Source organism: Bufo bufo, chromosome 9, assembly GCF_905171765.1.
Source record: "Bufo bufo chromosome 9, aBufBuf1.1, whole genome shotgun sequence".
NCBI classification, from domain to species: Eukaryota; Metazoa; Chordata; class Amphibia; order Anura; family Bufonidae; genus Bufo; species Bufo bufo.
The window spans coordinates 63,611,026-63,637,266 of NC_053397.1; the positions used below are offsets into that span (position 1 = coordinate 63,611,026).

At 45.4% G+C, this 26,241-nt stretch overlaps 1 protein-coding gene across 3 annotated transcripts in view; it reads left to right on the forward strand.

The window, feature by feature from the left end:
• The window catches only part of ANKRD45 (ankyrin repeat domain 45), a 65,669-nt gene that overhangs the window by 31,970 nt on the left and 7,458 nt on the right, over positions 1 to 26,241 (forward strand). For all 3 annotated transcript variants that reach the window (XM_040407006.1, XM_040407008.1, XM_040407007.1), the window contains exon 3: positions 11,647 to 11,814. In XM_040407006.1, the coding sequence (XP_040262940.1) occupies positions 11,647 to 11,814 (168 nt within the window). The remainder of the gene's footprint in view (positions 1 to 11,646; positions 11,815 to 26,241) is intronic.

The following is a 26,241-nucleotide window of genomic DNA, read 5'->3' on the forward strand; positions in this document are numbered from 1 at the left end:
AATCCCTGAGCTCCACCATCCTTCTAATAAAAAGAAATGCCCTGATGTGTACAGTCGACCTAAAAGACGTGTACTACCACGTCCCGATCCTTACCGAGTCTCAAAAATACCTGAGGTTCGCCATAAAAGATCACATGGGGAACCTTGCCCATTTTCCATTCGTCGCCCTCCCCTTCCGGATATCATCTGCCCCCTGAATATTCACCAAGTTAATCATAGAAATGATCGCCCTTTTGAGAACTCAGGGTCTTACAATCATCCCCTACTTAGACGACTTCCTAATCATATCAGAGTCAGAACAACAGATAAAAATAGATTGAGACCGGTTTTGCGTAAAAAAAAAAAAATCTAGGATGGATAATAAACTTAAACAAGTCCTGCCTATCACCAAAAACAAGGCTAAAATTTCTATGAGTTCTTTTAGACTCCACAAAACAAACTTCCTTCCTTCCAGAAGGAAGGATAGGAACTATACAAAAAACTGTCAGAAGTTTTTTAAAAAGGAGACTTTATTCCATCAGGGAGACAATGAGTCTCTTAGGGCAGATGACAGCTTGTATTGTTGCAGTTCCATGGTGTCAGGCCCACTACAGAACCCTCCAGGCTTGACTTCTGAAGAAGTCATCACTTCATCACTAGACCAAAGGATTCGGATCCCAGGACACGTAAAAAGCTCCACACTCTGGTGGTTGGATTAAAAAAATCTAAGGAAGGGCGTAGAATGGCAGAAAACACCAGCAATAATTATCCACACCGATGCAAGCGGCACGGGATGGGGAGCAAAGGTCAACACATACCTCTATCAGGGAATTTGGTCTACGGAAATAACAATGCGATCCTCGAACTATCGGGAACTCAGAGCGGTATGGGAGACCTTGAAGGCAGCCTCGGCAGAAATAGTAAACAACCACATAAAGATCTTCTCAGACAACGTAACAACAGTATTCTACCTAAAACATCAGGGGGGTACAAGATCAGTAAAACGACAGAATCTATCCACAAAAAATATTCTCCTGGGCAGAGGGAAAAGTAAAATCTGTCTCGGCCATTTACCTAAAAGGATAACAGAACGTAATAGCAGATTTTCTGAGCAGGACCACCATAGATTAGGGAGAATGGTCCTTAAACAGCGAGATATTCAACCTGTTGGTAGAAAAGTGGGGTCTCCCATCTATAGACCTATTCACATCCAAACTAAACTCAAAAGTCCCATTATTTTGCTCCCTGAACCCAAGGGACAATCCTTGGGCAATAGATGCGTTTTCCCAAAACTGGAATTGGGACCTCGCTTATGCCTTTCCCCCATTCCAGCTAATACCCAGGGTTCTACAGAAAGCCATGCAAGAGTCCGCAAAACTAATCTTAATAACCCCGTTCTGGCCCAAGAGGAGTTGGTTCTCCATTCTAATGAAACTATCTCCACAGGAACCTTTAACTCTTCCACTCAGGAAGGATACCTTGGTCCAGGGCCCGATCTCACATCCACATCCGGAGCTCTTTAAGCTAACAGCATGGATCCTGAATCCGACATCCTAAGACGCAAAGGCCTGTCTGAGAAAGTAATATCTACTCTCAAGGCAAGTAGAAAAAAGTAACCGGTGCCATTTATCTAAAAATATGAAAACAATTCGGTATCTGGAGTGGAGAGGACACACCTAACCACTCAGTGCCCAATATTCAGAAGATCCTAGACTTTCTTCAAAAGGGTCTAGAACTGGGCCTCAGACCCTCTACCCTGAGGGTTCAGATTTCAGCCCTAAGTGCCTTCTTTGATATTGAACTGGCCAGTTATAGATGGATCAGGAGATTTATTAGATCCGCATCTAGACCAAGACCTTTAATCAGACCCCGGATGCCTTCCTGGGACTTAAATACGGTTCTTAAAGGACTGACAGGGGCTCCATTTGAACCATTAGAAGACATCTCTTTAAAGAACCTTTCACAGAAAACAGCTTTCCTGAGCCATATCTCAGCTAAGAGGTTAAGCGAAATCCAGGCCCTTTCAATTCGTGAACCATATCTTACTATACAAGAAGACAGGATAACCCTCAGACTAGATCTAGGGTTTTTACCCAAGGTAGTAACCGATTTCCATAGAAACCAAGAAATAATATTACCTTCCTTCTGCACAAACCCCAAAAATCCTGGGGAGAAACAATTACACTGCCTGGATATCAGAAGAAAGGTCCTCAAATACCTGGAAAACACCAAGGATTTACGCCAAGTGGATAATTTACTTATCCAATTCCGAGGGAAAAATAAGGGCAAAGCAGTATAAAAGCAACCATCGCTAGATAGCTCAGACTGACGATTTCAGATTGTTACAATATTCAGGGTATTAGTTGCCCCGTAGGAGTTAAAGCCCATTCTACCAGGGCAGTTTCCTCATCATATGCAGAAAGAGCAGGGGCTTCTCTGGAACAAATATGCAGAGCAGCCACATGGTCTAGTATGAATACTTTTGTAAGACACTATAGATTGGACTTATCCAGATCCTCAGATCTTTCTTTCGGGAGGAAAGTTTTACAAGCCATAGCCCCCCCCCCCCCCCTTAATGTTGGTTATCTGGTAGGTCTCTCATGTGTGCCGTCATGGTGGTGAAATGGAAAACCGGAATTAGACTTACCGGTAATTCAGTTTCCATGAATCCACCATGACGGCACAATATCTCACCCCATTGGACCTCAATATCACGAGGTTATCATCCACATGATATAGGGATCAAATTGGGCCATATAGAGTGTGCATAGTGCACGGCCATCTCCTGGGTGACGCTCATATCCCAGTGGTGAGAGCGGTGCGGTTACCGTGCCTAGCACTGGGTTTTTTGCCTAGAGTCAGAGGCCGGTGGTCTTTTTCCCTAGGGCGCAATAATTATCGCACACTCTATATGGCCCAATTTGATCCCTATATCATGTGGATGATAACCTTGTGATATTAAGGTCCAAAAAATATATCCATCCATATGTTGGGCAGGAACTTTAAATGTGACAATAATTATATGTGTGACCACAAAAACACCACACAGTACATTTAGCCCTGGTGAACTACAGGGGAGAGGTGTGTCATTGTGGCACAGATTACCCCAGGGGTTTTATGTGATACCTGGCCTGTATTTTCAATATTATATTACGTTTGGAGGTTATACACCCCTTTGATTTTTTAATACTGGCTACCATTAAACTTTCATTTTTATTTTTTAGTTTTAACGTCTACGAACATTTATATTTGCTTCAGTTTTCATTTACACTAAATTTCACTTGCAGGGAATTCATTTTATGTCCCAGAGCTGGTCATCAGGCTTAAAGGAGTTGTCCAGCACAGGATAGGCCACCACTAGCTGATCAGACGGGCTCCGACATCCCTCACCGCTGCCGATTAGCTGTAGTTATAAGCTCTCCTCACTATACAGTTGACGGTGCTTTGTAGTTCTAGCGACAGAGCTAGACCCAAACTGCTGATCTGCACAGTGTCGGACTCTTACCGATCAGCTAGTGATGGCCAATCCTGAGAATAAAAGCTGGACAGTAGGTCACGACATCAGCCATTATGGCAGTATATAAGAAAACCTGTCTTCAGTCTCCCAGTCTGGATACGGGTATACACAGACTTTTCCATTTGTCCCCTCCTGTAAAGGAGTTTTCCAACCTTTTAAAATTTGAAGCCCAACTAGCTGTACCTATTGTAAAAAACCATACTCACCTGCTCCCCACCTCTCCGTTACGGATCTCCCCAAGTGCAACACATGAACCCGTCTGTCTGTACGGTTACAGGATGGGGAACGAAAGACCACAGAAAGGATCCAGGGAGCAAAATTGGAGCAGTGGAGAGCGTTCTTTTCAAAATGTATAACTACTGTAGCTGGGCTTCAAATAAAAATAAAAAAATAATTCAAATTAAGTACTGGCATCTATACGTTTTGCATAGTGCTGTTGCATTGTGTTTGTTTTTGCTTTTATACCTTTTTATGTCCCTTTTTATAAAGAGCAGAGGTCGTTTACAGTTATTAAACTGGTTTATTTATATTTCCCAGTTAACTGTCATTGGGTGAAAAGATTATCATTGTACAGAATATATAGCATCATAAAAACATAAAAAGTCAGTCTGGGAAAAAATAAGGTAAGGCAACAGCAGACACCTAATCAGGAAAACTGCTTTTAGTAGGTTCTCAGGACTACAGTAATGATGGCCTATGACTGCCCTGAAACCCTCGCTGCTTGAAGTGGCCACAATGGTCCACTTTATTGTCTACCAGGCAGCACACCATACTTTTGCTACTGGCTATGCTTGCTATTGCAGCTCAGTTCCATTCACCAAAAAGATCCGCACTGTACCAGGTAAACAATGAAGGGTAACAGCATGGCACAGCTGATCAGCTGGAGTGCTGCGAGTTGGAGTCTTGAGGATTGGCCATCAATATCACCCGTGATGTTGTCATGTGTTTACCCGGCTGCGATCCTGCAAAAAAAGTCTGGCCGCAATATTACTGTATCACTGACATCCCTCAATCGCTGTTGCACCCAGCCCCGCTGATAGTGGAGCTGGTCAGCCTATCATGGAACAAGGACGCCAGGCCAATCAGTGTTGAAGGTATGCCCCACTGCTGCCCACAGTTGCCTGTGATTTGGTCCCCTTACCTCACACACTTAGTTTCATAAACTGGACTTCAGATCTTCTGCCTCTGATTGCTGATTCTGGTTCTGACGTTACCTCCTGGTTTAGACCCTGCTTGGTATAGTACTCTGCATTTTTTTCTTCCTTGGTTCTGAATGTTTTCTCTGGTTTTGACTCAGGCTGTCTTACTTCCCCTTTTATCTCCACTTAATAGGTTCTGTGTACTTAGCTAGGTTAGGGACCGTCGCCCAGTTGGGGGCCACCGTTTAGGTTGGATCATCAAAGTGGATAGGGACAGTGGTGTGGGTTAGGTCAGGTCTGCACTGTCCCCCACCGGATGAGACAGACGTTTTGCCAGCAGCGGTGACATCCCGTACACCACTGCAGCCAATCACTGGCCTCAGTGGTCTCATGCCATACACCACTGAGGCGACACAGAATCCATAAGAAAAAGGTGTGGCATGTTCTATGGCATGCTGTATTATGAAGATATTTTCCCTAGAAACATTGCCGTATGCCCAAGGCCTTTAAATAGTATATGCACTTTGGCATTTAGACCTTTAGGATGCAATAACTTTTTATCTGACTTTTACTTCTGATCAGAATGTAAATTACTTTTACTTAGAGCCATTAAAACACATAGCCGTGCGCTGAGCACGTAGTAAAGACTGTCAGCACACAGTGCAGTTTTGGAAAGGTGTTTTCCTGCTTTTTTTTCACCCAGGCCACCAAAAAACCACCAAAGGAGCATCCCTGGACAGCCCAGGTAGACAATCATAGGCTTATATGTGTTGCTTGAAATACATAAAAATAAAATATGTGTCAAATATTGTGTTTTTCATTCTAATTTATTTATTTTTAAAGAAAATTATGTAGGGTATGGGGCAGGCGCCATGGAGTCACGTGACCCTGTTGTGGTCACGTGACCCAGTTGCTAGGAAGCAATTGACGCTAGTGTGTCAATTGCTGAAGCTGCGGACGCCCAAGGGCCACGTGGTCGCTGTGTGATGGGACCACGTGACCTGGTAACCAGGGAACGATGGATGCTATAGTGTTCCTGGCTGATGTATTGAGCGCTGAGGTTGCGGACCTGTGGAACAGGACAGAGGAGATCTTCCGGTCACGTGGTCGCTGTGTGGTGCGATCATGTGACTTAGTCGCCAAGGAGAAATAAACGCCGTCTTGCTCCAAACTGGAGCCTCCGGGTCGCGTGGTGACCTAGATAGGTCACATGACCAGTGTTGCTATAGAAATAGGATGCCTAGAAGAGAATTCTTTTAGGAGCGCCAACATGGATAAAAATGAAACAAAGATACGCCAATGGGCGGAATTGCCAGGGCAAAAGTGTACTTGTCAAAAGAGCATAGGAATTAACTTGTATAAGAGATGATTTCATGAAGCTATTTCATATATATGGGCGAAATTTATATCATGCGTGATCTCATAGAACAATTTGATATATATGGGCGGGGGTTGTGTATTTGTCGGGGGATGGTATCCAGGATGGTTATTAAAGGATGACTGTCATGGTTTTTTTAAATAAAATATTTGATTTGTCTCATTACGTTTACATTAGTGCCCTAGTTTATACTTTTGGCTAGGTATTAAATTACCATGTAATTCCTGCATGTTCGGTCCTCCCTCCGGCATTTTAGCTTTGCCGCTAAAAGAGCGTTGTTAGGTGTCCTCCGTCGCCCAGCTTCTTCATACAGAAGACGGAGGACGTAGAAGTGGGCAGTCCCGCACCCTGCGTGCTCGCTCCTGTCTGAACCCGGAAGTTACTTCCTGCATAGAGAGCTGTAAATCACGTTCTACTAAGCATTACACCAGGTACCCAGCCACGTGTAAAAAAAGGAAATATACATAAACATAAACCCCTACACTGACGTTCAGCAGCGCGGCTCCGATCCCCTCAGTGAGTGTTGAGGAGATCGGGCTGTGTTTCTGTGCCCTGATCTCCCCTTCAGGATGGCCGAGCCGGATAAAATTGTTATTTCAGACAGGGAGGCAGTCCATCCCCCCACCCCTCCTCTCCCCCGCAATTGAACAGGATGGCCGAGCGGTTTAGTAGATTGTCAGCTGTGACATCAGTGGGTGTCTGCCGTTTAACACCTACCTTGCGGCGGTCCGTAGGGACCGCTGTATGGAAGGGGTTAACAGTGAGGAAGCTCCCCCGTCCCCTCCCGGCGCTGCGCTGCTGTGGCAGCGTCCGGATTTCTCATAACAGAGGGAGGGAGATCTTTTTATGTGTCCAGGCTGAAATGACGCACAGCAATACAGCCACTTGCTAAAATGTATGGGCTCTCAGGAGGAAGATGGCGTGTTGAAGTGTGGACAACTCCGATTGGTTCAGTTGAGGCAGTGCGTTCCCGAGATTAGCACAATGCATTCTGGGTAGTGAGGGAAGGCGGGCTTAACCTCAGGGTGAGAGCATCGGCGGCCATCTTGAGAGGAGAGGCAGCATGAAGTCTGGTGAAGAACGGTTGCTATGGATGGAATCTTCTTAAATATGGGGTATGTGAGGATAAAAAATTGTGATTATGGATTATCACCTCAGTAGTAACTACATACTGTATGTGAAAATTGAATTTTGAGTTAAAATATGACAGTTATCCTTTAAGGGATGATATAGTAAAGTAATTTAGTATATAAGGATAGTGATTATGTAATTACTGTGGAAAAATGAAAACATAGGTATGGGGAAAGATATGTGCATTGCTTGGTTATGGATAGTAATGTGGTGTGGTTTTTGTGTTGTTTTCAGATTGAGACTAGGGAGAGGAGTTTTTTGAAACGTATAATAATGCTATGTAGCTGTGGTGGAATTAGTATTTGAACAAAATGAGCTGCTGTGGTTTAGAGATGAATTTCAAAGTCCTCATTTAGACCATATGGGTGCAATGTGTTCAATTTGTGAATCCAGTACATTTCTCTGCGCTTGATACACTGTACGTTTTTTCTTTGGTGAGCTGGTATCTGTTCTATGGGTGTAATTCTGAACCCAGAGAAGAGTCCCCCGTGCATATTGGCCGCATGCCTGGAAACACTGTGCTTTTGAAACAGTTTTTTTTACATTAGACTGGTGCGTGTTTAGTCTATTCCTGCGTGTTTGTGTGGTCCTGCCCACGTACTGTAGGCCGCACGGGCACTCCAAGATGTAAATAAAGTGGGTGGAATTACAATCCAAGCTGCTCTGTATTTGGAAGGATTCCACCTCTTTGTTGTTATTAAATATAGTTTTCTGACATATGGTCTTACAACACAGACATCTTGGATGACCGCATTTCTTGCTCCCTAGTTGTTGGGGTATACTGGTATGTTTGGTTACGGTTTCTAACTTCTCCAGCTTACTAGGCGCTAGGATGTTTTTTAGAGTCCGAGCCCTTCTTTATGTAAGGCGAGGTACTCTTGGAATGATTGAGGTAAGTATTGGGTCCTTTTTCAGAAGGTACCAGTTTGTGGCGAGGATTGTTCTGATCCTGTCGTGATCCTGATTGTATGTGGTGATAAAGTTCATGTCGAACTCAATCTCTCTTTTTTTTCTTTGAGCCCGATTTGGGTATCAGGCGATCCCCCTGTGTGAGGTTGGATACTCGTGTCTTAGCTTCGTTCACTACCCCACTTGGATATCCTTTTTCCTTGAATCTTGTCAGAAGGGTTTTGCTTTGTTCCTCGAAGTCCACCTCTCGGGTACAATTACGTCTCACTCTCTGGAACTGATTAAATGGGATATTATTTTTCCAGTGTATGATGAAATTTTCAATAATAGTAATATCTCCTTTCCAAATGAAGATAAAATCATTGATGTATCTTCTGAAAAAAAATGATATTATTGGTCCAAAAGTCGGTTTGGTAGATGTGAGTTTGGTAGATGTGAGTTTCTTCGAAGCTCCCCATGAAGAGGTTGGCATAACTTGGGGCAAATCTAGTCCCCATTGCTGTACCCCGTATTCGTTTATACATTTTGTCTTGAAATTGGAACGTATTATGTGTTAGAATGTATTTGATGCCCCCTAGGATGAAATCCTCCTTCTGTCCTGGCATTGTCTGATCTTTACTTAGGAAATCCAATGTGCATTGGATTCCCAAGTCATGGGTAATGTTTGAATACAATGCTGACACATCTAGACTAAGCCAATGGTATGAAGCTTCCCATTTTATGTTTTTTAATTCCTTTATGAAAGAGGTGGAGTCGTTGAGGCTCGACCTAAGTTCCGTTAAGTACTTCTGCAAAAAAATATCTATATAATGTGAAAGATTACGAGTGATTGATGAAACTCCCGAAATAATGGGTCTTCCCGGGGGATTTTGAAGATTTTTATGGGATATGATAAAAAGTGGCAAGCGTAGAATCTGGAACCATTATATATTCAAACTCTTTCTTCCCAAGGATGTTTACTGCTGATGTGATGAGAAGCTCAAACTTCTTCCTGTCTTCTTGGGAGGGATCCATTTCAAGGGGGATATAGTACTCCGAGTCGGATAGAATTCTTAGAGCTTTCTTGACATAGTCTTCTTTATTCTGTATGACTATGCCTCCCCCCTTGTCGGCATTGCGAATAACTATATCCTTATTGTCTTGGAGTTTTTTCAAAGCTGATTTTTTTATATGGTTTCAGATTAGGTTTCTTTGGCGCTTTCATCTTAATTTTCCGAAATTCTTCTGATACGATCGCAAAGAATGTATCTATGAAGTTTCCCTTATGGTGTATTGGGTAAAAGTTTGATGCGGGCTTAAGACCTGATGGTATACCTAGAGGGTGTTGACTTTTTTCACCTTCTTGTGCTTTCTGTACTTTTTGTACAGATTGTTCTTGGATCTTGAAATGTCTTTTCTTAACGAATTTATTCAGGTCCAAAAAGAGATCAAACTCATTTATTTTAGAGGCTGGACAAAAAGATAAACCCTTCTTCAACAAGGAGATTTCGTGCTTGGTTAAGTTGTGAGAGAAAAGGTTAAAAATACCCGAGGTTTTGGATTTCGGGGTAGTGGTATAGTTTCCCCCTAGGTTCTTGTTCCTGCCACCCCTGCAGCCTCTTCTATATTTTTTCTTTTTGTCGGTTTCCGTCCCAATGGTTGGAAATAATTTGTGATTCTCGTGGTGCAGTGGCTTTCTACTTTTTTTGCAAGGGTTAAGGATGTACCTGCCAATGGGTGGCATTCTAAAATATTAGCACCTATACTGAGATCTTCAGAGATCACACCATTTGTAAACTCGCTGGTCTTATTAGAATCGGATTCAGGTGTGATTTCCTTATTTTTTATGAAGGTTCGGAGGGGAATAGTGGTTATGTACAGTTGATAACGAATCTGCTTCCAAATCCGATATCTCCGAAAGGGCCAAAGATGTTTAGGCGAGTTGGAATATACGGAAAACTGGGTTGCTGGTAAATACAGCGGTGCACAGGTTGCCAAAATATCTTCACCAAAGGAGGCCAGAAGGGGATTGCTCCTAATGGTGGGTTTTGGAGTCTCTCTATTAGTCTCATTGTTTGTAGTGAGGGATGAGAGTGGGGTATAGAACTCCATGTTGGATGAATCCACATTATTCTCTTTTAAACCGATGGATGGGGTGTTTATTTTAATAGTTTGAGTGTGAGTACTGTTTGTAGTATTAATTGTATCAGATAGACAGATCTTTTTTGATGGGGTCCTATTTTCGATAGTTGGTGAGAGTGGGCCCCTACCAGGTTTGGAATTTCTATTTAGGGTTTGTGCCTTTTATTGAGAATTGCACATGGGGGCCCTTACGTCTGTGGCTATTGATAAATATATGGCCGCCTTTTTTATCGATGAATGGTGTATTGGTTTTCTTGGGGATGTGTTTAGTTGATCGCACAGTTTGAGATGTGTCAACAGCTGGTGTAATGATATTAATAGGCTTAGTGTTATTTCCCTCGGGCTGTTCCTTTTTTAACCAATATTTGACATTGTCAGTGGCGAAATCTGTTCTGTCCCTTGATAATTTGTTGCTCTTTTTTTGCAGGACCTCTTTTTCATAGGAAAGTACCCTAGTTGTTATCATTCGATCAAATTTCGTGAATGCTACACATGACCTATATTTTAATAGTTTATTGTAACCTTCCTGAATCTGATTGTCAAGGTTTACGTATAATGACTTTCTCTTTTCAATCAATCTAGTCATTAAGCCCTTGGCACATTACAACAAGTAAACATCCCAATCCCTACAAAAGTCCGAGTCTTCTTTGAAGGAGTTCTCAAAACGCAGCCTGAGACCACGTGGAACTATTTGTTTCTGAATATAAATTTCAAGAAAAGTTGCATCTAAGTGATGCTGGATTTCATCCAGCATCAGTTTTTCCAGTCTCCAATGCTCCAATGGTCGTGTCAGAGGGGCCTGAGGGGTGAAAATGGTGATATGACCGGGTTCAGCTCTGAATCCTGACAACCCCTTTAAGGTAGTCAGAAGACTTATGCCTACTAAATGACATTTAATGTTTATCGCTCATCTCTGTTGTATCGGAGTAATCTGGTATGTAAATTGGTTGGCATGTGCCCTGAAGGTGGTGCCAATTCCAGCAAGTGCTTCAGGTTTCATTTGCAGATCCTGCCCACTCTAACCCCTATACCCTGATTGATGACCCCAGCCTGTCACTGGTATCCACCTAGAAATCTTGTGCATGTGCAGTAAGTTCCCTGCGCATGCGCAGTATGCTTCATGTCTGCTTCACAGACATACTGAGCATGTTCCGGGAACAAATGGTACATGCACAAGATTTTTATGTGGGCACCAGGGTTGGAAAAGGCTGGGGCTGTTAATGAGGGCAACAGGGAAGTTACAGGGCAGGTTTTCTAAGTGCTTTGCAGAGTTTTCTTTTTCTCTAAAATAAAACAAATATGCACGTGTACACGTCTCTAAGTACCTACCAAGCACTTGACATTATTTGGTAGACACAATCTTCTCAGGGACTCCCATAAAGTCAAAGCCAGCAAATTATACAGTTTCTTTAACCCTCAAGGTCTGAATGAAATGTGAACTCACTAAAAATGTCTCTCTTTACTCTTTGCAGGATATTCACCATTGCATTGTGCTGCTGCATGGGGTCAGGTGGAGGTATTAAAGGCCCTTGTCGAGTTAGGAGGTGACATCTTGCTCCTCAATTTCCGTGGTGAAAAGGCATGTGAAATAGCGACCAGATACAACAAGACAGACTGTGCAGATTTCCTGAAATGGGCTGGTAAGTGGCGTTCTACCTGTGTAACATGTGCCACTTGCTAGACAAGTGGATGCTTCTTCTCCTTCCTCCAGTCTCTGGTTTCCATGTGGTCCTTTTGGTTCAGACTGTGCCCCTACTGCTCCTAGCACACAGTGGCATATGGTTTCGAAGGGCAAGCGGTGCCTGAAGATGATGTCAGTCCCAGTGGCCATTTGAAAGGTGCATTCCTTCTTGGCTCGGCCCTCCTAGTACATCCTCCTATTTTATTACTGGCCTTGATTTCCTGACTACATTCCTGCCCTGTACTTTGGATAATCCTACACCTGGTACATACTACATTACTGCAGGTCATAATGGCTCATTTCTAACTACAGATACTGAGCATGGTACCTTGTAGTACTGCTCCTGGTCCTGACCACTGTCTTGCCACTGACTTTGTTCCTGAATTATCTCTATGCCTGTTACATTCTGACTGCTCTGCTGGTGATAGTCCTCGGCTCCGTTCCTAACCATGCCTTGCTCTGACAAGGTCGCTGCTGCAGATCTGTAAAGGGCAACCTAGGAAACCTCTGCAACAAAACCCACACTTCCTTGCAGGGGTTAAAGGGTTTTTTCAGGAGTTTGATATTGATCAGGATAGGTGATCAATATATGATCGGTGGGGGTCCAACTCCTGACACCCCTAACGATCAACTCTTTGAAGAGGCTGCTGCACTTCCATGAGTGCCTCGGCCTATTTCTAGGCCAGTGATGTCACATTCATTGGTCACATGGCCTAGGCACAGCTGAGTCCCATTCAAGCCAATGGGCTTGAGCTGCAGTATCAAGCACAGCTGCTATGCAATGTATGGTGCTGTGCTTGGTAAGCTGCGAGGAGGCCGCAGCATTAACTGGAACTCTGTGCCTTCTTTAAACAGCTGGTTGTCGGGGGGTGCCGGGAGTCAGACCCCCCATCAATCAGATATTGATGACCTAACCTGAGGACCTGAAAACCTATTTATGGACCTCTCCTGACACGTCTGTTTTACTAACTACTTGCATCTTTTCTAATCTCTCACCTGCTGGCGTCAGATGCACCAAAATTATTGATAGGTACATGCCTCTTAATAATTGTGGCACATCTAGCGCCATAACTGACATCTATGCCATCTAGTAGTTGGCGTAAATTCCATGTATAACTGATGTTATAACTGAAGTTTTCTGGCATACATTTTGCTAAGTGTCAGCCTCAAGCAGAGAGTGCCTCACATAAACAGTGGTCCTGGCAGAGAACCCTGTTCACATGTGGAGGATATACCGCCAATTCACCTTTTCATGTGGCACATCTGCATCATTGTACATTACCAGCAAAGTCGATAAGATTTTAAGAAATCTCATCCATGTGCTGTCAAAAGAAATCAGCGGTGTAAAGTCTCCTGCAGTGCGGATTTGAAATCTGCAGCACGTCCATTTTTTTGCAGTGCACGGGGTGAAATTCACGGCCGTCAAAATCCTCATGCATACGCTGTATTTATCTTACGTATGGATGTATGTGAGGCCTGTATCACACTCGTGTTGTTGTTTTCTGGCAGAGGATCTCAAAACTGGGAAAAAACGTTTCCGTTTAGACTACTTTCACATCTGCGTTTTTGCTGGATCCGCCATGGATAAGCAAAAACGCTTCCGTTTTTTATAATACAACCATCTGCATCCGTTCTGAAAGGATCTGTTTGTATTATCTCTAATAGCGATGACGAATCCATTTTTCTTTTGTGTCCAAGAAATCGGATCCGGCACCATTGACTTACGTTGTGTTTCATGACGGATCCCCGTCTTGCTCCACATCCCATGCCAGACAGAAAAACACTGCTTGCAGCGTTTCTCTGTCCGGCATGGGAACGCAACCAAACAGAACGGAATGCATTCTGGTGCACTCCGTTCCGTTTTGTCCCCATTGACAATGAATAGGGACAAAATAGAAGCGTTTTCCTCCGGTATTAAGATCCTATAACGGATAAAAATACTGGAAAGGAAAAATGCTGATGTGAAAGTAGCCTTAGGCTTCATGCACACGACTGTCCGCAAACCGCTGATCTGTAAAGCACGGATACTGGCAGTTTGAATCCTGCATTTTTGTCATCGGTAGAAATGCCTAATCTTGTCCGCAAAATGGACAATAATAGGAGATGTTCTACAATTTGCGGAACGGCCACACGTATACGGATAGCACAGCAATGACCCACACAAATGAATGGCTTCACATGTGATCAGTAAAAAATGCAGATCGGACACGGGCCAAAACTACAGTCGTGTGCATGAGGCCTTAGCCAGTGAGTGTGCTGTGAACATGACCTTAGGCTGCTTTCACACAGTGTTTGATCAGTGATTTCCATCAGTGATTCTGAGCCAAAACCTGGTGCGGATCAAAAATACAGAACAAGTGCAAATTTTTCCATTAGACCTCATCTTGTGGAGGATCTCATCCGGGTTTGGTTCACAATTACCGATGGAAATTACTAATCAAACAGTGAAAGTGGCCTTAGCGTGACACTGACACAATAATCAAAAAACATTCGGCCATTTTTTTAATCTTTGCCTATCCCAGCCGAATATTTGTGCCCCATAGATTTAAAGGGAAATAGCACCTTTCTAACAGCGAATCGGTTAACCCCGGCCTCAGTCCTGAGGAACAATAAGAGATTTTCCCTATGAGCGATATTCTGTGAAGGTTATGCTTTATTTTCCTATTTTCCACATGGACAGCTTACAAGACGTTCCTTCGTTGCCTTCATTTTTAAAATCACATCTTTAACATGGCGTTCAGTCACAGACCTGGTCAGTGTGGTCTGACAAACGGGATCATACATGTCACTATCCACATCCATGTTACAATCCGACATATTACACTCCATGCAGGAACTGCAGACGTGATCCTAAAACGAGAGATGATTTGGAGACAAGCGAGTCATCAGGTCCATTTGGCAATGAACTGTACATCATACATTTTTATTATAAAATCAGATTTAAAGGGGTCGTCCTGACAATAATATATTTTTAAAAAGTCATGACAAAATAAAATAAAGAGATGGTCACCTCCCTGATCCCTGGCTTTCCCCTTCCAACACTTACGGGGTCCCTGCTGGTCTTTGCTTCTTGGTCCCTCTTGACATGCAGAGAATGGCTGCTCAGTGGGGACCCACCTCAGACAAGCATTTCCTGAGGGACCAGGAAGCAGAGTCCATCCGGGGAACCAATGAGCATCAGAACCGAAGGGGCTAGGGATTGTGAGTATTTTTTCTATACATTCTGGACAACCCCTTTAACGTGGGCTTTCCCTACTGTTAGGACATGCAGGACACATTTTCTACCAATGGCTGTATTTTTTTTTTTTTTGGGGGATCCTTATTTTTAGAAGTCTTACTGTTTCCATGGGATCGCATACTTCCAGGCTGTGTGTGCACTGGGCTATGCCCAATGTTCTGTGCGCAGATGTCTTGTCCCACACATCCCATATCATTCCCCTGACCTCCTCCACGCCGCTGTCATTGGCGGCTACTGTGCATGTGCAGGGAGGATATAGCCACTACAGATGAGCGAATTTCTGAAAAAATTTGGTTCAATCCGAATTTATTTGTGGTGAATCGCGTTAAAAAACACTATTTCCTGGCTGCATAGAGCCTGTATAGTGGTGTAGAACAATGTGCCTTGCAGTAACATGCATAGGGAGTCTGCTGTGGTAGTGAAACAATACTGTGAGTCTGTATGACATGTAGGTGACAGTAGTCGCTCTTAGAATCACTGCACACTTGAGGTTTTTGGTAGGTTTTAGCCCCATGACTGTCCAAATAAGTGAAGTGTGAACTCAGCCTTACAGGTCAATGTTAGCGCCAGGTATAAAGAACCGTGCAGAGGCCCAAGATCCTGCTATAGTGTGAAAGAGCACACTCCTTTTACACCAATTCACTGATTCTACATAGATTTCTACAGAACCTGTTCTATTAAACACTTATACAAGTAGAGCCCCCCGACAGAGTGGAGAGGGTGTCAGCAGTAAGTTTGTGTTGACGTCACTGATTATTTTGCACTTTCTCTGATCCGTCAGAACAATAACCCCCAAAAAAACGATCCTGTCTGTGGAGCATACGCCTTCACTCGGTTAGCATTTGGTCAGTAATCCATCAGTATTGCTAAAGCCAAAAAAAAACAGGAGTGGATCCAAAACAGAGATGACACATGAATGGAATATTTGCATGTCTTCTGTGTTTTGTACCCACTCCTGCTTTTGGCTACCAAATCATAAGCCGATTCTGATCCAAAATAGGGACCATGTCATGCAGGCCTTACAACTGTTACATAGACAGGATCCGTAGTGCGTCTCATTTTTCCTTCCTTCTGACAGATCAGAAGAAGGGTCAAATAAATGATGATGTCAGCCAGGCCAAAAGGCAAAATAATGGCCCAGTCATGAAGTGGGGATGGTGGGAACAGCATGAGAGTGGCCATATGACATAGTGGTGAGGTGGAAGCAGCATGAGGAGACCACAGAGTGGCCTAATGACAGAGTCTGGAGGTGGCAGCAGCATCAGGAGGAGGCCACAGAGTAACACAATGACAGTGTGGAGGTGGCGGCAGCAGCATCAGGAGGAGGCCACAGGGTGGCACAATGACAGTGTGGAGGTGGCAGCAGCAGCATCAGGAGACCTGAGTGGTGAGGTGGCAGCAGCATCAGGAGACCACAGAGTGACCCATTGAAAGAGTGGGGAGGTGGGTGGCAATAACAGTACCAGCTGAAGATGGTGGGTGAAAGAAGGAGCACTTGTCATCAGATGTGTGGCATCAGGCGGGTGGCAGCATTAGAATAGTAGCAGAGGCCGGTAGCCCGAAGAAACCAGTCTCTTTTGTCAAAGTGTTGGTGTGGCACCATGGATGATCTAGGCTGATGCATCAGGCATTGATGGGTGGAAATACTGGCTGATTCACGCCTGATTCATCTTGACAAAGGTCAGTCTCTCCACATTTTGGGTGGACAGGTGAGTTCTTCTTGGGGTAACTATGGCCCCCGCCGCACTAAACACCCGCTCTGATGCCACACTACTGGCCGGGCAGGACATCTTTTGCGGCAGCAAATCCAGTTTGGCTTCCCAGTAGTCCAGCGGATCTTCAATGTGGGGTGGCAGGGTTCTGTCCAAGTATGCCACCACTTGCTGGTTCAGGTCCTGCTCCAGGTCTAGCTGCTGCTGGTGAGTAGTTTCTTCACTAGGCGGGTGAAGAAATCTGCTCATCAGTGACTCTAGACTCAAGTTGCTGCTGATGGAGCTGGAACTGCTCCTACCCCCCCCTCCCACCCCCACCCTGCCACAGCAGCCATGGCAGAGGAACGTGAGTGCAGAGGGCCCCCCGGTCAGCAGTGCTCCAGACTAAAAAAAAATACAGCTCCTAACCTGAAAAATATAGGAGCCAAATTTAATTTTTAGTCGCCAAATTGAAAATATATATAATTATAATAAAAAAAAAAAAGACTTGGAGAAGATGAGACACAGGTAATGAGGCAGTACTACATATTCGAGAATACAGCACCACATACCTATTACATCCAGTGACATCTACTGTCATGTAGACTTTCTCTTTCGTCTTCTCCTCCATTTGACCCAGACCTCCATGACAAATTCTTTCAGCCGTATCTCGTTTCTACAGAGTTTGTTACAGACACGTTAGATTTTTTTATTTTTCCATCAACCTCCCATCCTGGTGTCCCAACAATGTGCCCGTGGTGCTCCCCAATGCCCCAGGTACTATACTGCTGAAAAAATTGTGACCCCATTAGAAATAATGTCCCTACAGTGTCTACAGAATTATAAATGCCACATAGAGTGCCCCCAGTAATAATAATAAAACAGATTAATCCCCCCCCCACACTGCCCTCACGTAGTAAATTCCCCACACACTGCCCGCACAATAGTAACTTCCCCCCCTCTCTGCTCTCCCACGCTGCCCCTATATAGTAATTTCCCCACACATAGTAATTACTCCCCCACTGCCCCCACAGTAGAAATATGCTCCACAGTAGTAATTTCCCCCCATACTGTCCTCTAGTGCCCCCCTCCACGGCCAGTAATTTCCCCCAGTGCCCCCCTTAAGGCCAAGAATATCCCCCCACTGCCCCCCTTATGGCTAGTAATGTCCCCCCAGTGTCCCCCTTATGGCCAGTAATGTCCCCCAGTGCCCCTTTTATGGCCAGTAATGTTCCCCCAGTGCCCCCCTTATGGCCAGTAATGTCCGCCCAGTGCCCCCCTTATGGCCAGTAATGTCCGCCCAGTGCCCCCCTTATGACCAGTAATGTCCGCTCAGTGCCCCCCTTATGGCCAGTAATGTCCGCCCAGTACCCCCCTTATGGTCAGTAATGTCCTCCCAGTAACCCCTTTATGGCCAGTAATGTCCCTCAGTGCCCCCCTTATGACCAGTAATGTCCCCCCAGTGCCCTCCTTATGGCCAGTAATGTCCCCCCAGTGCCCCCCCTTATGGCCAGTAATGTCCCCCGGTACCCCCCTTATGGCCAGTAATGTTGGCTACTGCTGTGCGTCCTGGCACAGGTGGGCGTGATGATGTCATCTCGCCCGCCTGTGCTGGGATTTCATTACTAAATAGACCCCAGGCCTGTAGCGTAGGTGATCGGCGGCGGGGCAAGGAATTATTGGCTCCCATGCCCCGCTGCAATATTCAGCAACAGCGCGGCAGCCCTGTCGCAAATAGCGACAAGGGTAAAAAGTCTTGTTGACATCTGCAAATTTTAAGGTGCATTGGCGACCATTTTTGTTGCAAAAGGGAGCGCTGGGTCAGACCTGCGAGAGGATGGACGATGGCGCAGATAGGCAGCGGCCAACTGACTACATAGGAGGTCTCTATAGTAGTTCAGTTTGTCCTCCCTCTCAGCGGGTGTAAAAAATGCCCCCATTTTGAACCGGTAGTGAGGGTCCAACAAGGTGGAAAGCCAGAAGTCATCCCTCTGCCGAATGCTGACAATTTGGCTGTCACTACGCAAGCAAGTGAGCATGCATCGGGCCATTTGTGCAAGTGACTTGGAGGGACTCCCTGCCTCCATCTCCACTGCATACTGCCACGGTGTGTCTGGGTCCTCTGCCACGTCTTCCTCATCTCCCTGTACCTTCTCTGGCTGCTCCTGCTACTCCTCTCCTGTAACCTATGTATAAAAGCCACCTATTTCGCTACACATTGCTTGTGCTTCAATGTCCTCCTCCTCCAGTTCAGCCCCTAAGGGCTCATGCGGCCGTGAGATCTAAGCGCCACATTTCCAGTCCCCTGACCAGCCAGATTTACCATCATTTGTTCCAGGACATGAAGCAGTGGAATGACGTTGTTCATCCCGTAGTCCTGGCGACTCACAAATAACGTGGCCTCCTCAAAGGGCCTGAGCAAACGGCAGGTGTAACGCATGAGCTGCCACTGGCTGACATCGAAGTTACACAGGGGAGTACTCCTGTCTGCTTGGATCATCAAGAAATCATTTATGGCCTTTCTCTGTATCGTCCAACATATGGAGGGTGGAATTCCAACGGGTGGAAATGTTGTATATCAGCCTATGTTAGGGGATGCCGTTCTGCCGCTGCTTTGTGGTGTACGAGTGGCTGAAGCGCATGCAAAGTTTCCTGGCCATTTTTAGGATGTCTTCCAGATGGGTGGAAGATTTCAGGAACCGCTTGACAACCAGATTGAACACATGTGCCATGCAGGGAACATGGCTCAGCCCTCCTTGACGCAGCGCCGACACCATGTTCTTCCCGTTGTCGGTCACCATGGTTCTGATTTTGAGTTGTCGCGGAGAAAGCCAGGTTTCGATTTCTTGATGAAAGACATGGAGCAGTTCCTCCCCTGTGTGACTCTGTTTGCCCAGGCAAATGAGGTGCAGAACAGCGTGACACAGCCGTGCCCTGCACATGTGGTATGCTGGAGGGGCACTGTGAATTGTCCCTGCAGTAGAGCCTGAGGACACTGTAGAGGATGAGGCGGCAGAGGCGGATATTGTCGCAGGACCAACAGCGTGAGAACGTAGAGGCAGAAGCCGTTTCACCTGGCCAAGTTACTGGGGTGGCTGCGCAGGAACCACATTCACCCAGTGGGCCGTAAAGGACATGTATTGTCCCTGACCGTAGTTACAGGTCCACACGTCGGCGCTGCCGTGCACTTTGGCAGACACAGACAGGCTCAAGGACTGGCCCACCTTCTGTTCTACATATTTGTGCAGGGCTGGTACTGCTTTTTTGGCAAAGAAATGACGTCTTAGGACTCTCCACCTCGGCTCGGCACATGCCATCAGTTCTCTGAAAGGTGCAGAGTCCACCACTTGGAAAGGGAGGGACTGCAGCACCAGCAACTTGGCCAGGAGCACATTCAGCTTCTGCGCCGTTGGATGAGTGCACGCATACTGTTGTCTCTTGGCAATCGCTTTAATGATCAATTGATGACGGAATGACTGACGAGGAGGAGGAGCAAAAGCATCAGGACCAGCAGATGATGGGAAGGACAGACAGCTCCCTTCGGCTGAGGTGGTGCAGCCTTGACTGCCTGAAATCGGGTGCGTGCGACCGGGTGATGCAGTGGTTTCTGCGGCAGGCTGGACCACCACATCGAAGCCACGATTCTCCCAGGCCACTTTAAGATGATGCTGCATATGTTGACGCAGGGCCGTGGTGCCAACATTGGTACCCTGGCCACGCTTCACCTTCTGCCCACAGATTCTACATATGGCCATGTTCATCTCCTCCGGCGGCTTAACAAAAAACTGCCACACCGCTGAGTAAATGATTTTACCCCCAACACTCCGCACTGACTGACTGCTACCGCCGCAGCTTCCGTGAACCCCTGCACCACTACTTTACGGGCAGGTAGGCTCCTGTGAAGCCGGTGGTCTACCCGGGCATGTTTGGCTCCAGACCTCCCACTGCCGCCACCCTGCTGACTCCTGGCCACGCTAGTGACTTGCTTGCTTCGCCGATGCCTCACGGGCAAGCTATGACCCTCTTCTCCCAATGAAGCCCTTAATTCACCAGGCTCCCAAGCGCGATAAGCTACATCATCATCATCGAGTATTGTCTGCACGTCACTGATGTCCTCCTCAACGGTCTCTGGGTCAGGAGCCTGACCGCTCGCAACACCAGCTTCCACACCACTCTCCTCATCACTACTTGCCCGCCTACCGGAGGATGTCTCCTCCACATCTTGGCTAGCCAGTAGCTGCTTACTGTCCTCTAGTAGCTTGTCCTCGCTGTATAATGGAGCTGAGCCCACAGCATATAATACTTCCCTGGCTGAGGGAACAGAAAAGGACAGAGGCAGGTTGAGGACAGGGGAGGGAACAGGGCCTGCTCCCGGCCATGCCAACTAAGGGTTGTGTCTGACCAACCCACCGACTCTTGTCTTATGGGACGAAGTGGATGACTGAGTCAACCATTCAAGAACTGCTGGGTTGCTGGTCAAGACACGACCGCTAGATGACACTGGGAGCTCAGGCCTCTCACTCCGACTCCTGCTGCCACGCCCCCTTACTCTGCTGCGACCTCTGCCTGCGCCAGAAACATTTGGGCCTCTGCCACTCCCCTGTGGAGGGCCTGGCACTTCTCTGTCTGACATATTGTTAGATTAAATAAATAAATAAAAAGGAAATTAAAACATCCCAAAAAAGTCTGTAGCTTTCTCACTTCACCACACAACGGCTAATATAAGCCCTTTTTTTCCCACTAATACAAGCCAAAGAAGGCTTTAGAACATATAACTGCACCGCTTACCGGTAAATAGGCCCTTACTTTTTACCACTAATACACGCCACAAAAGGCTTTAGAACATATAACTGAATTGCAAATAATTTATATTTTTTTGCCACTAATACAAGCCAACAAGGGCTGTAATTTTCTCACTTCACCACACAACGGCTAATAAGCCCTTTTTTACCACTAATACAAGCCAAAAAATGCTTTAGAACATATAACTGCACCGCGCAAGGGCAAATAAGACATATAAATATTTCCTTGAAATAAACCCTGTTATTGGCTGTATCAAACAGCACTTGCGCCCCAATAACAAGAATGGTTTGCTGGAATTACAGAGCTGTATAATGGCAATTTGAATCCGCAGTCAGTGTAGCAAGGTGTAATAGGATTGTTCCTATTACTCAGGCTGTAACCTCCCCTACTGAACCCTGTTCTGCTTCAATATTGTGGAATGATTCCTCCCTATCCTTTCCCTGAACTTTTATACAGCAAAATAAAAGTTTTCAAGTCTTTCCTAGCACTGTCCCTAGCGCCTGCTGACGTCTCTCCCTGCACTAAGTACACTGGAAAATGCAAGAATCCAAGATGGCTGAGGCTATTTATAGGGCTGTGACATCACAGGGCTGGCTGGGTGCTGATTGGCTGCATGCATGACATTGTGGGTGATCCCTCCTTCCCAGAGTTCCTTGCTCCATGTCCTAACACGTGCAGCAGCCATCTTAGGAACAAATGTGATTTGTTTACCACGAAGCGTGAGGAAATTTGGATTCGGTGCAAATCAAATTTTTCGATTCGCATTGCACTTCGTCAACTTCGATTCTCTCATCTCTAATAGCCACAGAGCAGATAGGCCCTAAATGTCCGATGGGTCCCACTGGGCACTGGCATTGTGAAAGGAGAGGTGGCTGCCCATGCAACTTCTATGGAGGTTCTGAAAATAGCAGAACATGCTTAAAGGGGTTGTCTGACCTAAAACATTGGACCAATGTCAGAGAGGTGTACGGGTCCCACCTATGGGACCTGCACCCATCTCTAGATTGGACCACCCATGCAGAGCCGCCCTCCATTCTTTTCTATGGCAGCATCAGCAGTTCCATAGAAGTGTTTAGAGCAGTTGCCACACTTGTGCAGTGCCGTCTCCCTGCATTTCTATGGGACTTACGAAAATAGGTGAATGTGCTGCTTGACTATTTTAGGGCCTTAAATAGAAATGAGCGGAGGGCGGACGTGCATGCGTGGTGCACTTTCCTTCACTTTGGAGAGGTGGGACCAGCGGTGGGATATTGATGGCATATCCTAGCGATATACCACCAGTGTCTCAGGTGAGACAGCCCCTTTAACCCTGTCCTTGGTGTGGGTCCCCTGTCCTTGGTGAGAATACTCCTTTAATTGTAATGACTCTGCAAAACCCCATTAAAGTCTTTTTTGGCTGTACCAAGTTCAGATTATGTTTTATAATGGGGCCTTTGTGGTCGTAATACAAACATTTCAGTCCTCTATGTCAAGAGGGTGTCTAACCGGCTGCCTGATTGTCACCGACAAGCTGTGCAACAGACTTTGCTGAAAGGGTCTGTAATTTGCGCCCCACCATATTTTTCGCCCTATAAGACGCACCTGCCGATAAGACGCACCTAGGTTTTAGAGGAGGACAATATGAAAAAAGATTTCAGATCAGACCACCAGTAAGACCCCTAATGTTAATAAGACCCCATTCAGACCTCAGCTCAGATGCCCAACGTGAATGACCCTTAATCACACCTCAGATCAGAGCCCAATGTGAATAGGACCCCCCCATTCAGACCTCAGATCAGACCCCCAATGTAAATGACCCACATTAAAACCTCAGTTCAGACCCTCATGCTCAGAGCAGACAAAAAAAAAAAAAAATCAACTCAGCTCTCCTGCTTCGGACGCCACCGCTCCTAACATCCACGCTCTTCCTGGTCTTCCTGCCACGCTGTGCTGTGACCCGATGTCACACAACATGAGGTCACAGAGGCCCGATGTCCTCACATGTATACCGATGTCCTATGAAATCTGGCAGGCTTTTCCAGCAGAGGAACAACCTGACAGAATTAACCGTATCAGACATAGCTGGATTATGCCAGGAGCCTCTGGATTCCGTTGACAGGAATCCAGCCACAACAAGCTGTCGGATTTCTCAACATAAATGTGAACCTAGCATTACTAGCCTCCGAGAGGTACAGGAGATTGGGCAGTGATCTCACGCATCTCCTGACGGCTTGTTAGTAAGTCAGATAACACGTACACTGTCAGCACTCACCACTACAGTGTACTAATGTCAGGGCAGTGTATGTATATATACTACATAGATAGTTTTAGCAATGTAGGAGGGAGGCAGTGAGTGCAGCAGCAGTGGGCGAGGAGCGTCTTCACTGTTTAGTACTGTGCTGTGAAGACGGATTAGGGACAACTCAAAATCAACAAAATATATATTGCCGAATAATCAAAATCAATTGCCCTACACATTTAAAGGGGTTATCCCATGAATAATGTAAAACAATAAGAATCAGACATCATATAATACATGACAGTCTCTTTCTAACAAAGCTAGAATCAGCCCTGCACCTCACATGGATCCAGAGATCTCCCCATTCATCCATTTCTCTGCTAGATTTGTATCAAGCTGACAACTCAAGGGGAGTGCCTTTTCTGCTACAGCTGAGGGGGCGTGTCCATGCTCTCCCTATCACAGCTCGGGAGGCATTTGAAAGATGAAACTGAGCATGTGCGGCCTTCTTAATGAGCCGGTCAAAGAAATTAGAAATTGAGTGGCACTATACAGATAGTTTTTTTTATTGAATAACTATTGGCAATGCAAAATTTTTAATTACATACAATTACAAAAGTATTCAGATTCAGGAGATGGTTTTAAATCATTTTTTGGGACATCCCCTTTAAGAATACAATTTAAATGACAGTTACACTTTCATTTTGGGTGATAAAAATTGACTCTGGAACCAAATGTATGTGTCACGCTCTAGTGTGGGAGGGAAAGGGAAAAGGAAATAAGGCCTAAAAACTAGGGAAGGAAGATGGACACCTGCTAGGGAAAACCCTAATGAAAGCCCTGACTGATTAACAGTATGAACAGACCCCAGAGGTACTGTAGGTGAGTTCATACACAGGAATACCTAGAGTCCTATCTAACCCTAAAGGACTCTGGTACTAACGACAGGAAAGAGACATCCTGTTCCCTCAAAAGGAAAACAAAGAAATGCAACACACAAAAAAGCCAAAATACAGAGGGAAAGGTAAGACTTAACTTCCAAGAAGCTATGGCAGCACCAGGAACTCAGCTGAGATCCAAACACCAGCTATCCACAGGTCCAACTGAAGCTATAAACCGCACAGCATTGTGAGAGAAACAACTATAAATAGGGAAAGTTAAATGACCACAATAGCAACACCTGGAGGTTAAGGGTGCGGCCAATAATAGAAACAACACAGACGCCTATTGATCCACAAGGTAAACAGGTCAAATCAAACCACGAGTTGCCAGTCTCAAAGATCTCCTGCCACTCACTGTCGCGGGGACGTCCGTATGCCTCGATACGTCCGTGACAGTATGTTACTTGTTGTGTGTGTAAGACAGTATAAACTGTGTAGTGATTTTTCTGGTAACATACAGTAGTATGGTAGCTTTTTTTTTCTCCATACCAGCAAAAATCCCAGTAACACTTTTTTCATTTTTTCAGTTCAATCCAATCAATTGACTGAATAAAAAAAAAAAAAAAACCCTGCTTGGTTGTAGCTGCTTTCTGGTGTGTTTTATGTAACTGTTGCTGGAGTTACCTTATTACAGAAAAGTCAGCTGGGACCGACCTACCAGATGGCAGATGTCACAGGAAGGAATGTCATGGGATTTCAACATGGCCAATCCCTGTCTGGCAGCAGCTTAGCCCCTCTCTCCATTAACAACATATACTTCTTGTGTATGTATATGGGGAGGGGTTGGGAGTAATATCTGCTGTATTTAAAGGGTATTTCCATCAGAAAACGCATGGCATAGCCACAGGATATACCTAAATGCGTATAAATGCAGGTTCCACATCTTGACCAGTTCCTGTCTCAAGAATGAGGCCCCATCTCTCCATTCCTTCCCAAGTAAGAGCACTCTCCATTTTTTATTAGGGTAGGTTCACATACCATTTCGTTTTCTGTTCTTCTGATCATCAGAAGAAAAAAAAAATCAATCCTTTAGATTAAGCATCCATTATGCTCATTAAAATGAGCATAATTGAGCGTAACGGATGCTTAAAATAAAGGATCCGGTTTTGTTTTTATTTCCGGTTTCCTGTTCTGATGGATCAGAAGAACGGAAAATGAAACAGGGATGTGAGCCCGGCCTTACTTTAATAGAAAGGAATGGAATGAGCCATGCATGCCCAGCCACCTCTCCATTCACGACGGTGCGAGATGGGCCCCAGTCTCGATATAGGAGCGGGTCCCAGAAGCAAGGAGTAAATAGGTCCTGAAGCGGGTCCCAAGGGGTAAACATGGTGGCCTGGCTGGTATGGGGGCAACTTTATGACCCTTTATTGGAGTATCTGAGACTGGTAAACATTGTTAAAGGCATTTTCCAGGCTTTTAAAAAAGCCATGCCCTCGTCTAACCTGTGTAAAGAAGTTACGTTTTTATAGTTAATACATACCCATCCCTCTCT